Here is a 15,147-nt window from a genome sequence, read left to right on the forward strand (position 1 = left end):
GTGTTCCATTTATTATAAATTTATTCCATATTTTTTAGGACGTAATAATTCCCAAGTCAAAATTAGGGTCTGAAATTTATTTATTTAGACATATAAATGTCAAAGTTCAAAATATATTTAATTTTGAAATTAGACTGAAGTCGAAATTATCAAACCTAGAGAATTGACAAAAAGAAATAGAAGTGCGAGTAATAATTAAATAAAATTATTAAATACTCATCTGAATTGACTTATTTTAGATACTTTTAAAATAGAAAAAGTTTTAAATTATTAGAATAAAATTAAAAAATACTTATAAATATTTATTCTAAAGCTAAATAGCAAAAATAAATCATATGACTTATCAGTCAAAAGTGAATCTAAATAGGTTCTAATTCAGTCTAAATTAAACGCGGCAACTAAGGGCCCGTTTGGATGGGCTTAATAAAAGCAGCTTTAAAAAAATACTTTTTAAAGTGCTGAAACTTATTTTTAAAATAAGCAGTTATGTGTTTGGATAAAAGTGCTGAAATTGCTATGCCAAACGTGAAAAGGGAGAAATGGAAGAAAGAGATGTTAGGATTATGTGGGTAATTTGGATATTGTATAAAAATATTAAGGGCAAAAAGATAAAAATATGGTCAACTTAAAACAGCTTATAAGCTAAAAAAAAAAAGCACCCCTACCCCAGCTTTTAACTTTTGGCTTAAAATAAGTTTTTTTTAACTTAAAATAAGTTATTTTGAGTCTTGCCAAACAGCTGAATAAGTCAAAAATCAACTTTTAAGTCAGTTTGACCAGCTTTTAAGCTGAGCCAAACAGACTCTAAGGGCCCGTTTGGATGGGTTTAATAAAAGCAGCTTTAAAAAAGTACTTTTGAAAGTGCTGAAACTTATTTTTAAAATAAGCAGTTATGTGTTTGGATAAAAGTGCTGAAATTGCTATGCCGAACGTGAAAAGGGAAAAATGGAAGAAAGAGATGTTAGGGTTATGTGGGTAATTTGGATATTGTATAAAAATATTAAGGGCAAAAAGATAAAAATGTGGTCAACTTAAAACAGCTTATAAGCTAAAAAAAAAAAAGCACCCCTACCCCAGCTTTTAACTTTTGGCTTAAAATAAATTTTTTTTAACTTATAATAAGTTATTTTGAGTATTGCCAAACAGCTAAATAAGTCAAAAATCAGCTTTTAAGTCAGTTTGACCAGCTTTTAAGCTGAACCAAACAGACTCTAAGCGAAATTCCCAAGGATCATTTGCGACCCTTCAAATAGGCCAAGGCCCAACACTGGAACCCGCTTCCAATCATGCATCTATAGCTAGTAGCCCAATACATTGAGGGGTCCTGAGCCAGACAGACCGATGGCGGGTCATTTTCTCCCACCGACGATGTGGTACTCTCATGATAGTAATTTCTTCGGCCGCACCTAGAAATATATTTACAAATCACAGGTAGCAGCAGTTGTTAACTTCACTGGACCACTCACCAAACACATCTCATCACTTTAGTTAATTATATAGAGCACAGAGTCGTCCTGTTTACTACAACAGTTTAGAGTCCAACAAATACCACTACCATTTGAATGCCGTAAGAACATGATGAGGGACAGAGAATCATCTGATGAAGAAGATGATCGAGAGAACCTGATCCATCAAAATGAAAGAGTAAATCACCTCTCTAAATCTCCACGCCCTTCCACATTCCAAATCGAAGACGTCAAGGACCGATTTGCCCTTTGTCGGCGCTTCAATTTCACCTCCGGTAAGACGTATTTACTGGCAATTATTCTTCCACTTCTGGTACTCATTCTTTATTTCGCCACCGATATCAAGACCCTATTTCAGACCACTGTTACCACCATAAAGTATGATGGTTCTGTCAATTCCATGCGCGAGTCCGAATTGCGGGCTCTTTATTTGCTTAAACAGCAGCAATTGGGACTTTTCAAGCTGTGGAATCACACACTAGTTAATGATACTTCTACTACACATAGCTTGGAGTCCGCTCCTGGGTTTACTTTGGTTTCGAGGTCCTCAATTGTCGAAGATCTCAAAGACGATTTGCTCAGACAGATTTCACTAAATAAACAAATTCAGCAAGTTCTTTTATCCTCTCATCAATTAGGTAACTCTTTAATTACATCAGATAATTCCACAGACCCTAGTCTTGGTGGTTTAGGTAGGTGTCGGAAGGTGGATCACAACTTGTCCGAGAGGAGAACTGTGGAATGGAAACCAAGATCCAACAAGTACTTGTTTGCAATTTGTGTCTCCGGCCAGATGTCAAACCATTTGATCTGTTTGGAAAAGCATATGTTCTTCGCAGCTCTGCTCAACCGCATTTTGGTTATTCCGAGCTCAAAAGTTGATTATGAGTTTCGTAGAGTCTTAGATGTTGATCATATAAATAAGTGCTTGGGGAGAGAAGTAATTGTGACCTATGATGAGTTTGCAGAAAGTCGAAAGAGCCATTTGCACATAGATAAATTCCTTTGTTATTTCTCTCAGCCACAACCTTGTTTTTTGGATGAAGAACGTGTTAAGAAGTTGAAGTCATTAGGGATATCTATGAATAAGCTCGAAGCTGCTTGGGATGAAGATGTTAAGAATCCAAAGAAAAGGACTGCCCAAGACATAGTGGCAAAGTTTTCAATGGATGATGATGTTCTTGCAATAGGTGATGTGTTCTTTGCTGATGTGGAGAAGGACTGGGTAATGCAGCCTGGAGGCCCCATTTCCCACAAATGCAAGACACTTATTGAGCCAAGTCGTCTTATTATGCTTACTGCTCAACGTTTCGTCCAAACGTTTTTAGGAGACAACTTTATCGCTCTTCATTTCCGCAGACACGGTTTTCTGAAATTCTGGTATGTTTTCTTTCGATGCCGGATCTGGTGTTTAATAGCTATTTGCTTTTGCATCTATCACTAGTAGGGGGAACAAGGCTGATCAATAAATTGCTTAGTAACTTTCATTTCCAAGCTCAATAATGCCTCCAATTATGTGTTACTGCCATAATGACAAAAGCTTCTTGTCTTAGTTCTTCCTCATCTTTTTATCATACATTACCACCTCTAACTCATTTATTCTTCTTCTCAGCAATGCTAAAAAGCCAAGTTGCTTCTACCCTGTTCCTCAAGCTGCAGACTGTATCAATCGTGTGCTTGAGAGGGCCAATTCTCCAGTAATGTATCTTTCCACAGATGCTGCAGAAAGTGAAACTGGTCTTCTTCAGTCACTTGTTGTATTCAATGGGAAGACAGTACCCCTTGTTCAAAGGCCTGCTCGAAATTCAGCCGAAAAATGGGATGCTTTATTGTACAGACATGGCCTTGAGGGTGACCCTCAGGTGAGTCAGAGATTGAACGTTAAATATGCACTTTGTCCATATTCATAAGCAGAAAATTAAGAGCAGCTACTTTATGTGGCACTGGACTATTCAGTTGGTAACTTTGACACTGGAACTTCTATGTTCTATCCTTTAGGGGCTTGCTAATCTTAATCTATCAAATGAGCACATTTCGAATTTGAGTTTAACCTCTAGCGACTTAAATTTTAATTCTATCTATGGGAAGTTAACATAGATCTGATCCAATTTTATCTTGGATAATATAGATCATCACCCTATTATACTTGCATTGTATTCAAGTCTAAACAAGGTGTTTAGAGGTTTCATAATTATTGTGGGTTGGTAGGGTTGAGAAGGTAAGGGAGGAAGGACATGCAAAGTGGAGAAGGTGTGAGCCATTTTTCAAGTGATAATGTAGGTTCTTGAATGTAGTTTGATGTCCTTTAGTTCTTCATGGGCTTAAGTCAACAGCAACAACATACCCAGTGAAATCCAAATCCCACTAGTGAAGTCCGGGGAGGGTAGAACGTATGCGGACTTTACCACTACCTTTCTGCGGCAGAGAGGTTGATTCCGAAAAAAAAGTCAAAACTGTATTTAGTATTTACTTATTAGCTGGCATGAAATTTGTAAATATTTCTCTTTGGCAAAAGAGAGTTTTTTCCTTCTTTTTAAAGATGCGTAGGATTTTGGGATGTCAAAATAGGATTCTAGGATGCTTACCAGTTTCATGAAGTACTAGATGTACAAGAAAGTTGTATTGAACTGGCTGTGCATTTTTGCTCTTGCCTGAATTTTATTTTTACGGGATCTAATGTGTATAGAAAGCCTAAGAGTCTGTTTGGATTGGCTTAAAAATTGGCCAAACCTACTTTTAAGTCATTTTTAGCTTTTGGAAATGTTTGGCAAAGTTAAAATTACTTAAAATAACTTTAAATAGTTAAAAACCTTAAGTAGGACTCTCTCTGCTTCTTATTTTTTTGTCTTAAAAGCTACTTTTTTTCTGCCTATCCAAAAGGGCTCTTAATGGTACCTACATTTCCGGGTAATAGGTACAAAATTAATCTGTTCAAGTCTGTGAATCCTACTGGATTTCTCATATTTTAGACACAATGGATTAATGCGTGCATCCAAACATCACATGTTTCTTCTCTTAGATTGTACAGTTTCTACCATCAGCTGTATGTAGGATCTTAGAGAACTTATTGGTAGAAGAACAAGGTTCATGTAACTTATAAATAGTATGGTTTTTCTATAGCTCATGTTATTATTCCTTATAGGAGACAGGCAACGCAGAAGCTGAACCCAGTAAAATGAAGTCTGCTTTTCTTTATTTTTCTTGCATTCTCTTGTTAAATTTTGTTTGTTGGTCTTGCATGCTCTTATTTGTCTGCTCATTTCCTTCATGAAGGTGGAAGCTATGCTGGACAAGACAATTTGTGCTATGTCTAGTGTGTTTATTGGATCATCAGGGTCTACTTTTACTGATGATATTTTGCGGCTACGAAAAGACTGGGGATCTGCTTCGCTTTGTGATGAGTATTTGTGTCAGGGTGAACTGCCAAACTTTGTCGCTGATGACGAGTGAAGCAGATAATGGTTGAGCATACTTCGTCTAGTACTCCTCAAGCTCATTCTGCTACTGGACAAGTTACTCTGCCCAAAGCAATTGCTCTACTTGCAAAGCAAATGAAAAATTGTGTTGGAGTAAAGAGTGATATCTGTTGTTATATTGTCTGTTCCATACTTGTAATCTCGGTTCTTTAGCATAGATGGCCTATTTGGCCAATTCTTTTGGTCTGTATTCTAGTGTATAATATTGGTTAGCGGAGTAACAATGTTTTGTTCTGTGTAGCTGTTTTATCTCTTGCGACCAGTTTTAGAGTTTGTAGGTTTGCATATTGACACATACAAATCTCAATATTCAGGATGAAAAAAGACAACTTCACTTTCTTGTGGTAGAAAATGGAGTTGTTTCATTTCTTTCTCTTTAGTTCTTTGTTTGTGTTTTATGTATACTGAGGGAAAATCAGAAAAGCTGAGGCAAATATAAGTGGATCAGAATCAGCATGCTTTCAGAGATGGAAAAAAGAAATCGACATGTTTCATATTCCGCTCACACTTTGTTTTCTTTACTCTTGTAATTTCCTTTCCGCTCGTTGAGAAAAGATGAAAATGTATACAAATAATACAGAAGTTTCTGTTCAATTTTGCTATTAATGTTCATTGACATTTCTCATTTGTTTCACAGCTGAATTGACTGTTTTGCTCAATCAATTCATTTTACTAACCAGCAAGAATGTTTTTCTATTATGACATAATAATTTTTCAGCTCTACTAATTCAAAAGAACTGATAAGATATACATACACCTATCGCATACTCTATAATACTCAAAACCATACTATTTAAATGCTCTTGTACGTTCAGATATTAGCAACTGCATAGTTCTTACATGTAAGTTCTGATAATATCCATTTTTCTTTAAGATATTTGTTATTTTAATCCTTAATTAATTGTTATTAGTTGATACCTTTAATTACCGGAGTGGGCTTAAAATTTGTGAGCCCGTTAGGATTTAACCCGACAAATCGGGCCTATTTAGGCCGTCAGATCACGTGGATTAGAAAGCCCTATATATGATGAGTCGTCTGCTCTGTTTCTCTGGTATTTGTTCCCATTCTCTTCTTGTTTCTCAAGAAAACTAAAAGACTTTTGCTTCTTCCAATCTGAAGGCAATGGCACCGGCAGCAGATGTGGAGGATGAGATTAAGGACGAGAAGAACCCTAGGCCTCTTGATGAAGATGATATTGCTCTACTCAAGACTTATGTACTCTTCTTCCTCGCCTAATCTTTTTTATCGTATGCCTTCTTTCTAATTTTAGTTAGACAAATGGTTGCCCACTGTTGCAACCATATCGTGATGATGCAAAAATGCAGAATTGCGAAGAACTCACAGGTTATACTTAAACAATGAGAATTTAGAAATCACAAAGCTATGTAATAAGTAATGAGCTGAGAAAACTAAAGGAGTTTATTAATGTTAGATGGTATTTGTACTTTTCATACTGATAACTAGTATGAAACGATCCCTACGGCCTAAATTAACTTGAGACTACTTCTATTGTACCTAACAAATTTATATGTGCTACATTTGAGCTGCACTTGAGATATGTATGGTTTTCTTTTCCTTTATTTTAATTAATATGTACTGTTGATGGAATTTTTGATTTCCTAAGTTACGCGGAAGGCCGGACCATATAGAAAAGAAATGAGCAACATCCAGGGTCCAAAATTTTTCTCATCAGCTTGAAAGCAACCATACAACAATATGACCTTCCATTTACTTCCAGATGTGCCGACCCTCCTTGATATAGGCTTTGGCAGATAATTCATGAGATTTTTCTTGAAATATAAGTAAGTGAAGTGGCTAAGTTTTCCAGCTCCGTTAAGAGAAGGAGCAAAGAGTAAATTATTACCAGCATAATTAGATGAAGAACCTGCTTTTGATCTGCCCTGTCGAATGCTTTCTCATTCTTGTGTTTTGGAAGATGGCTACCCTGCTACTACGTCAGACTGTACAATCCCCTTCTGCTTTGAGCAATTAGCACCCTTTAAATCTGAACAGACCTTTTCTGTTACCTATAACTTCTTTTCTTTCCATGGTTTCTTTCTTTCATACGATTCGCTTAATCCTCTATGAAATCAATGTTTAGTGGACAATCATCAGCATCATGAAACCTTGCTCCTCTTGAAATGTTACAGAGGTGGAGAACTTAATATTCACTCCGATAAAACAGAAATTAGGCTTACTCTTACAAGTTCTTAAGCCATACCCATCTTACTTGAAGTAAACCTTCTTACAGTTTGGAGATTTATTTACTAAAATATGGTGTGATCACGTAATAGGGGTGTATAGTTCTTGGTGATAAAATATCATTTGTTTGGATAGACATTGCATGAGTGCTATTTATGTAAAGAGTGTTTGATCACATTTCTATATGTACTTCTGGTGTGCAAGTCCGATCACAGACACATCCTACACTATATGTATTAAGAGTATGCTATTTCTTTCCTTGTGAAATTTACAGTTTGGTTCCTTTTCTCTAGAAATATCTTCTTTCATTTTGAAAGTATATGCGACTAAGTATCTGATCATTGTTTTAATTAAATCACTGAAATGCTCTTTGCAGGGTTTGGGGCCTTATTCCACAAGCATAAAGAAATGTGAGAAGGAAATCAAGGAAATGGCAAAAAAGATAAATGATTTGTGTGGTAAGTATTTGTAAGTATTTGCTTTTTGTCTTTGATGTTGAACTAATTAATTGTATCTCTAAATGAAACTACTGTTCTTTGCCGCACATTGTGGTCTTTGTTTTTTCTGGGGAGACAGAAAGGAGGAACATAAAGCTTTTCTTGTCCCTTGATCCTGGGAATTGATTTGCTTCTGTAAAATGTGTAGATGTGTTTTCCTACTTTTTTCTTTATATATTTCCCTATATATGCATGGTGAATTTCAACTTACTGTCTTACTGATCATGCAGGTATTAAGGAATCTGACACTGGGTTGGCTGTACCAAGTCAGTGGGATCTAGTTTCAGATAAACAGATGATGCAGGAGGAGCAACCTCTTCAGGTGTGGCTTCTTTTGGAAATGAAAGTTGATTAAGTCTTTGCTTGTCAGATACTTTGAAGCTGTAACTAAATCTTTGGAGCAGGTGGCTAGGTGTACAAAGATAATTAGCCCCAATACTGAAGATGCAAAATATGTTATAAATGTCAAGCAAATTGCTAAGGTATGTTATCCTTTCTTTTGCATATCGCCTTGGCAGTATTAATTTCATTTCTGACAGTATTTCAAGTTGTGTGAGTGTCTTTTGTCTTGTAAGTCTCTGCAAACTCATCCAGAATTAGGTCTGTGCTTAAGCAGTAATAAGAAGTATATTGTGGTTAACAGCAACACATAAAAAATTTGACTTTTCTTCGGAGAACTTACACTGATTAACTAACGGGATATCTTCCCATGTTTTTGTCTTTAGCCTGAGAATTTGTACTCTTTAGACTGCTTTAGTTTTTTTTGGGTGAATGATGTATTTCCATGCGACAATTGTTGCAGTATCGTTGGTTGGATTTATTTTGCAAATTGCAATGGATTATGATCACCTTTTTTGACTATATGCTTTTTTCGTACCTGCAGTTTGTTGTTGGATTAGGTGATAAAGTTTCACCAACTGATATAGAAGAAGGCATGAGAGTTGGGTAAATTCTTCTTCTTATTGTTCTGTCTCAGGATCTTGTAGCATGGTTTGATGTTTTGCTGTGGTCTGTCCCCCCAAAAAGTGCTGATTTGTCTAGCGAGTTGTTCATAACTTTTTGCTGGAGATGGTGAAAGAAAGCAACACTTATCTCTGTTGGCTTAGCAAGCATTTTATCTTTTTAATTGGTGGATCCACAATTCCACATTCTCTATCAGAAGCACACTGTTGCTTATTGCTGATTATGAAACTTGATTGGTGCATATCTTGCAAAATTATTAGTTTGTGGAATGGACCCAACAACTTACCTTCTTTTCCTGCTAAAGATGGCCAGTATAGTCTATAGATATTATTTAGCTTTTAGGTGGAACATCTGTAAGATTATTAAAGTCTTCTGTTCCTTTAAAATTTTGTTGACTCTTAGCTTGACTATTTTTGTTGATGTTGCAGCGTTGATAGGAATAAATATCAAATTCAGATTCCGTTGCCCCCCAAAATTGATCCAAGTGTCACAATGATGACTGTCGAGGAAAAACCTGATGTTACATATAATGATGTTGGAGGATGCAAGGAACAAATTGAGAAGATGCGAGAGGTGATTATGAGTGTTCATTCTTCTGTTGTGTTTCATATTTTCCCTTTTCCACTTTGGTTGACGTTTGACAAATTGGTTTATGCTCCTTCTCTTGCTTAATTAACAACAGGTTGTTGAACTTCCCATGCTTCACCCTGAAAAATTCGTCAAACTTGGAATTGATCCCCCTAAGGGTGTTCTCTGCTATGGTCCTCCTGGTACTGGGAAAACATTGCTTGCCAGGGCTGTTGCAAATCGTACGGATGCATGCTTCATTCGTGTTATTGGTAGTGAGCTTGTTCAGAAATATGTTGGTGAGGGCGCTAGAATGGTTCGCGAACTGTTCCAGGTTAGAAGCACTCTTTTTTTATATTTATTTTCTTTGGATTACCTAGGTATCCCCCAACTCCAATTGGTCTATTGGTAGAAAACTCAGGAGAGTATTGACCTGCACCTCTACCATGTTCCGACTTAAATACCACACCTCGTGTCAGTTACAGGTTCAAATTCGTGAGGTGCAACCACCTAACGTCCTTACTATTGAACCAAAACACCACTGTGAGATAATACACTCTTATTGTTGAACTCGTTTATGCAAGATTCAACTTTAGCATTGATTCTTGACTGGAACTTTGCTATGACAGATGGCACGCTCCAAGAAGGCCTGCATTGTGTTTTTCGACGAAGTAGATGCCATTGGAGGTGCACGATTTGATGATGGAGTTGGGGGAGACAATGAGGTTCAAAGAACCATGCTTGAAATTGTGAACCAGCTTGATGGTTTTGATGCTCGAGGGAATATTAAAGTTCTCATGGCAACCAATAGGTTAGATTGCCTATATGTTGCAAAATAATTTGTTTATATGTTGCAATTGTTTTTTCCTCCATTAGTGTACACATTTACTTATGTTATTTCACGTTTTTGTAATTAAAATTTGGATCTATGGGTCAATAAGTGCTGGACAGAGACGTGAATGGCTCTCCTGAGCATGTTTCAAGTTGACTTCATATATATATGCTACTGAAAAAAGTCACCTAGGGCTGAACCACATGAAGTCCCTTGTGGGCCTGATTTTTTTTTAATTTGATACTCTTGAAGGTTCTTCCTCTTTTTGTGCTCTCTTGGTGGTCTGAACTTTTCTTTTTTTTTTTTAATATAATAGTCTATGGTCAGGAATGACATGTGGTGTCTTCAAACAAATACTCATGCTTGGTAGCGTAAAATGCTGCTCACACCTTGTTATCATCTCGCTCAACTTATAACTCCATCCTATTGTTTACAGACCTGATACACTTGATCCAGCTTTATTACGTCCTGGACGATTGGATCGGAAAGTTGAATTTGGGCTGCCTGATTTGGAGAGTAGAACACAAATATTTAAGATTCACACACGGACAATGAACTGCGAGCGGGACATTCGGTTTGAACTCTTGGCCCGACTCTGTCCTAACTCTACAGGTAATCTCCAATAAACATGAGTAGCATGTCAGACATTATAAAATAAGCAATAATACATCTGACTTATGGGCTTTAACTGTGTCTGGCTGATTGTAACACCTACCTTCGTCTTTTGATAGCTTAAAGACTATTCTCGTAAATCAGATATTTGTACTGTCATACTAATGAAGACTAGGAAATCATTTAAGTGCCAGCTTTCCATTTTAGGGTTTGTCAGAAAATTACAGGAAATCATTAGAAGTTTTAAGAAATTATTTCTCGTAGTTGTTCTATGTAAACAAGGTCCTATAACTTTTGCTGACCGTATGTCATCCATCTCAGGCTACCATCTTTCTTGATACCTTTTGAATCTGATTCTCTCATTGTTGTAGGGCAACTAATTATTGTTTTGTCATGTTTGTTTGTGCTTCTGTTAGAAGTTTAAATAGCTTTAATGCTATGGGGGAGCTTAGATTAATTGCCATGATAGGCGCACACTGCTAGGGACATAAGATCTCTGTGAGCTATTGATGCACTTAGACTGAAGTTGAGGACGCAGCATCAAAGTCAAAGGAGAAATGTATGGTATATATGATATATAAGCAGAGATGAATAGGGACCGTAACATTCTATTGGTTCTTTTTGTTCCAGGAGCTGACATTAGAAGTGTGTGCACGGAAGCTGGAATGTATGCTATTCGAGCGAGGAGGAAAACTGTCACGGAGAAAGACTTTTTAGATGCTGTGAATAAAGTCATCAAAGGGTATCAGAAGTTCAGTGCAACACCGAAGTACATGGTCTACAATTGATTGGGCCTCTTTTTGGCTCTTGATGGAGGGGACAAAAGGCATTGACAGGAACAAGGAGCTTTCATTTGATCATGAAAAATATAAATGTTTGTCTTGGTTACGGCCTGGAAGATGCAGGGATCAGATGTGACTTGTGCATTTGAAAACCTTTGATGATTGTTGTCGGTACCAAAAGAGAACTCTATTTCTCTGATGGTTTTCTCTGTTTCAGCTTCTTTAGTTGTACTTCCATTCATAGCTTTGCAATGTTTTGTTTTGATTGCCCACTGTTACACATCTTCAAAGAGATACATTAGTTTTTTGTTCTGCACATGCTTCCTGGTGTCATGTGTGCAATATAACATTTTTAGTATAATAGATAGATAGAGATATCCAGCAAATGTGTGAAGGTGACTCAAATTCTGAATGATCCTTATACAGTGGTAGTCACATCACATACATATTTAGGTGGTTCATTGTAAAATGCAAGGAGATTTAGTGCCCTGCCCTGTGTATTGCCCAACATTGTTTCCCCTGGTCATGATGAATCATTCCTCTCCAGATTCTTTGGCCCCAAAAGTCGCAACCAACAGCAAGTGATTGTGTGGATTCAAGTATCCTTCCTCTTGACATCTCATTATATTATAAGCTTGGCGTAAACAACCAGGGTAGGCTTGCAGCTAGTTGGTAAGTAATAGTTGCCATCGGTTGCAATGTCATGTCAAGCGTCATGTAAGATAAAGAAAATTTATTGTTGGGTGTTGGGGTATAGCACTAGTACATGTTTGTTCAGATGATAGTTTGTAATGTGACATCATATGAAAATATGAAATAATATTATTTCTTTACTCCCGCTGTAAGAACAATTACAAGTCAAAAATTCAGATAAAAAAAGGGAAAGAACTGAAAATAAATTATGCACTATGAACAAATTTTAGCATCTCGTTTTGGTACAATGCACTCCAAGTCTGCAAAACAACAGGCTCGACGTCAGTTCTCATGACACCTCCACGTGTTAGAATAGGCAACATCAACGTCATATGGAAAAACTATGGTTCATAGTCCGGGCCATCTGTTTCACCCCTTGAAGTACCCTGATCAGCACCAAATGTCCTCTTGCTCATGTTTGCTCGTTGCACTAGCCGAACTAATGCTTCAACCACTTCCGACATAGGTGGCCTGAACTCCGGTTCAGGCTGCCACAAAGGGAAAAAAAATGAGAGGTCCATTGAGTGATTTAAGGAACTAGATTAAGTAGCAGATTTCTGAAAGCTAATCATATACTTCCAGTTCAAAATATTACCTGGACACACAGAGCTATTACATCAGCAAAGCGTGATAGAGATTTAACAGGATAGAGCCCCTCGAGTGCTGGATCAACCATCTTAGCTAGGGCATCAATATCATGCAGCTGAGGTGTTGCCCATCTAACTAGAGATTGTTCAGATCTTGTTCTTGCGCTGCATTAAGAGAACATCATCAGAAATTTTTCTGCACCTTCAAATATGTACTGTTTCTTTAAGAAACTTACATAATATCATGGCATGCTAAATAACATTACCTATCAAAAGGTTTTCGTCCGGTAAGAAGTTCCAACATAACCACTCCAAAGCTGTACACATCACTTTTTATGGTACACAGTCCAGACATAGCAACTTCGGGGGCACCATATCCCGATCCTGTATTATGGTTCAATGCCTACAAGAAGAGATTGATACTCGTGTGAATATCAGGGAATTGGCTTTATGATGAAAATCTATACTAGCTGAAAAAGAAGAAAAAAGACACCTTGCAGAAAACTACTAGATACTTCTCAGCTTCTGAGTCAATCTAACTTTCATGGCAACAAAATTTCTTTTTTGATATTTGATAGTTCATGGTAAAGAGTATACACCTTCTATAGATATGATACAGCGGATGACTTATATCGAAGATCTGAATAAATTTCTGGTTTCTTTTATCCAAGGACAGATGAATAGGCAAAGAGGATGTAAGTACAGCCATATAGGCATGTGCATGAGCACCCTTATGCATATGCATTTGTCAATCAGAACCCATATTCATACATTAGGGGCCAGTTTGGAAGGAAACCCTGGCAATTGCATTTGATGTAATTATATTGTCTTGTCCTGTTTGGAAGGACAAGTAATTACTTGGTCAGTAATAGGTGTAATTGGCAGTGTGTAATTACACTCTACAATCACAGGCAAAGGCTGTGAATTGCTGGTAATTACATGGTGTAATTACCCCTGATTACTTTTTTATTTCTTTTTTTTATTTCTATTTTTATTTTTTTACTTCTATTATTTCAAGTTCTTTTTTTATTTTTATTATTCTAAAAATTTGTAAAAGTTTATTTTTTATTTTATATCATTATATTTCATTTTCTTCTTGTTCTCAACCTTACTTTACCTGACTCTATGCAATTTTCTCTTTTTATCTATTTGTTTATGCTATGCTTATTTTTCTCATTAGCATAATTTTTTATTAGTATTCTAATTTTTAAATTAAAATAAAATTTATTGTTAAGTAAGGTTATAGACTTATGTTTTCATTATTAAGAAAAAATAAAAATAAATCATATTTATTGCTATGTTGAAATTTGTTATAAAAGTATTATGTCAAATATTTTGTTTTGAATTTATAACTTATGTTACATTTTCGATTTATTTGTTTTAGTAACATTGAATTTACATTGCACGTCATTTTTTAATTAGACTGATATATTATATTTTTTGTCAAACATTTAATAGTTTATAATATTTTATTTATATATTATTCTTTTTATCAAACATGCATTTAATGATGTTCGTAGAAACTTCATATTTTTAGTTGTTACGATCAATTCAATTGAAATATTTTGATTTGAAAATATAAATCAATTATTTTTTCATAACATTAGTTACAGAAAATATGTTTATTAATTAATATTTTTTTTAAATGGAATATATATATTAAATATTTAATTTAATGTCATTTATAAAGTTCCTTACTGTCTAGTATAAATTTTAAATAATTATTTTTTATTTTTAAAATTTATTTCTATAATTTATGATTGCAAAGAGAACATGTGTAATTACACTGTGGCATCCAAACAGGACGTGTGTAATTATATGTAATTATACTATGGCAATCAAACAGGTCAATGTAATTACTAGGATGGTAATTACTATCCTAGTACTAACACCAATTCCAATTACCAATACCAAGTGGCTTTCCAAACATACACTAGAAGATATAGCAACATCCAACAAAAGCGACTTGGCAAAGGAATCCTGAAAGCTAGGAGCTATAGCTTACCTGATCTGCATCAGCAATAAGACTTGCCAATCCAGAGTCTGATAGATGAGGATTGAGTTCTGCATCAAGTACAATATTTGCAGACTTGATATTCTTGTGAACCAAAGATGGTGAACAAACTTCGTGCAGATACCTGCAAAGGATGCTTATTTAGCTACTACTCTAGAAACTTGAGAAGAAGATGGAAAGATCAGTATATTTCTTTTCTTTCAATGTTCAGAGGTCCCATGTTCAGATAAGAATCATCTTCTTGCATGTTACTGATCATCAATGTTCCAGAAATCTAAACTATTTAGTGTAATTCATAATAAATGATTTAAGTCTGATTTGAACCCAGGAACACTGCTAGAATTACTGATTTCTTAGGTATTGGAGTTCACAATATATATATCTCCACCTCCTCTTCAGGAAGAAAACCTGGTCTTTTCTTCTCTCTCTCCCCCCTCCCCCTCCCCCCCCCCCCC

General features: G+C 35.8%; 3 protein-coding genes across 4 annotated transcripts in view; 2 read left to right on the top strand and 1 right to left on the bottom strand.

Moving 5' to 3' along the window:
- The first annotated feature begins 1,319 nt into the window (after positions 1-1,319).
- On the top strand, positions 1,320-5,321 carry LOC107014251 (O-fucosyltransferase 36-like). Its single transcript, XM_015214104.2, has 3 exons — positions 1,320-2,846; positions 3,079-3,328; positions 4,740-5,321. Exons 1-3 carry the CDS (start codon positions 1,576-1,578, stop codon positions 4,914-4,916), a joined length of 1,698 nt encoding a protein of 565 aa, XP_015069590.1. The 5' UTR covers positions 1,320-1,575; the 3' UTR covers positions 4,917-5,321.
- A 652-nt stretch (positions 5,322-5,973) lies between these two features.
- Positions 5,974-11,699, top strand: LOC107014252 (26S proteasome regulatory subunit 7 homolog A). 2 transcript variants are annotated; one of them, XR_003577373.1, is made up of 11 exons: positions 6,006-6,158; positions 7,522-7,603; positions 7,873-7,964; positions 8,047-8,124; positions 8,526-8,587; positions 9,034-9,178; positions 9,288-9,506; positions 9,802-9,983; positions 10,441-10,616; positions 11,033-11,175; positions 11,247-11,388. XR_003577373.1 is itself a non-coding variant. In XM_015214105.2 (10 exons), the coding sequence occupies exons 1-10, from the start codon at positions 6,066-6,068 to the stop codon at positions 11,402-11,404; spliced, it is 1,287 nt and encodes a 428-aa protein (XP_015069591.1). In that variant the 5' UTR covers positions 5,974-6,065; the 3' UTR covers positions 11,405-11,699. The 2 variants fall into 2 exon arrangements, 1 of the variants encoding a protein (XP_015069591.1); XM_015214105.2 differs by lacking the exon at positions 11,033-11,175 and having other exon boundaries at positions 5,974-6,158; positions 11,247-11,699.
- Positions 11,700-12,192: 493 nt separating this feature from the next.
- The window catches only part of LOC107014250 (protein STRUBBELIG-RECEPTOR FAMILY 6-like), an 8,451-nt gene continuing 5,496 nt past the window's right edge, over positions 12,193-15,147 (bottom strand). Inside the window, exons 13-16 of the mRNA XM_015214103.2 lie at positions 14,684-14,816; positions 12,945-13,081; positions 12,687-12,843; positions 12,193-12,579 (exon numbers count right to left, since the gene is read on the bottom strand). Of these exons, the coding sequence (XP_015069589.1) occupies positions 12,433-12,579; positions 12,687-12,843; positions 12,945-13,081; positions 14,684-14,816 (574 nt within the window). The 3' untranslated portion in view covers positions 12,193-12,432. The remainder of the gene's footprint in view (positions 12,580-12,686; positions 12,844-12,944; positions 13,082-14,683; positions 14,817-15,147) is intronic.

The sequence above is a fragment of the Solanum pennellii genome, chromosome 3, assembly GCF_001406875.1.
Source record: "Solanum pennellii chromosome 3, SPENNV200".
Taxonomy (NCBI): Eukaryota; Viridiplantae; Streptophyta; class Magnoliopsida; order Solanales; family Solanaceae; genus Solanum; species Solanum pennellii.

Bases quoted from the DNA above. Each gene is read 5' to 3' on its own strand.
- LOC107014251 (XM_015214104.2), top strand. From the start codon at position 1,576: ATGATGAGGGACAGAGAATCATCTGATGAAGAAGATGATCGAGAGAAC. The intron at 2,847-3,078 runs GTATGTTTTCTT...TCTTCTTCTCAG, and splicing joins CACGGTTTTCTGAAATTCTG to CAATGCTAAAAAGCCAAGTT. The intron at 3,329-4,739 runs GTGAGTCAGAGA...TCCTTCATGAAG, and splicing joins GCCTTGAGGGTGACCCTCAG to GTGGAAGCTATGCTGGACAA.
- LOC107014252 (XM_015214105.2), top strand. From the start codon at position 6,066: ATGGCACCGGCAGCAGATGTGGAGGATGAGATTAAGGACGAGAAGAAC. The intron at 8,588-9,033 runs GTAAATTCTTCT...TTGATGTTGCAG, and splicing joins GAAGAAGGCATGAGAGTTGG to CGTTGATAGGAATAAATATC. The intron at 10,617-11,246 runs GTAATCTCCAAT...TTTTTGTTCCAG, and splicing joins ACTCTGTCCTAACTCTACAG to GAGCTGACATTAGAAGTGTG.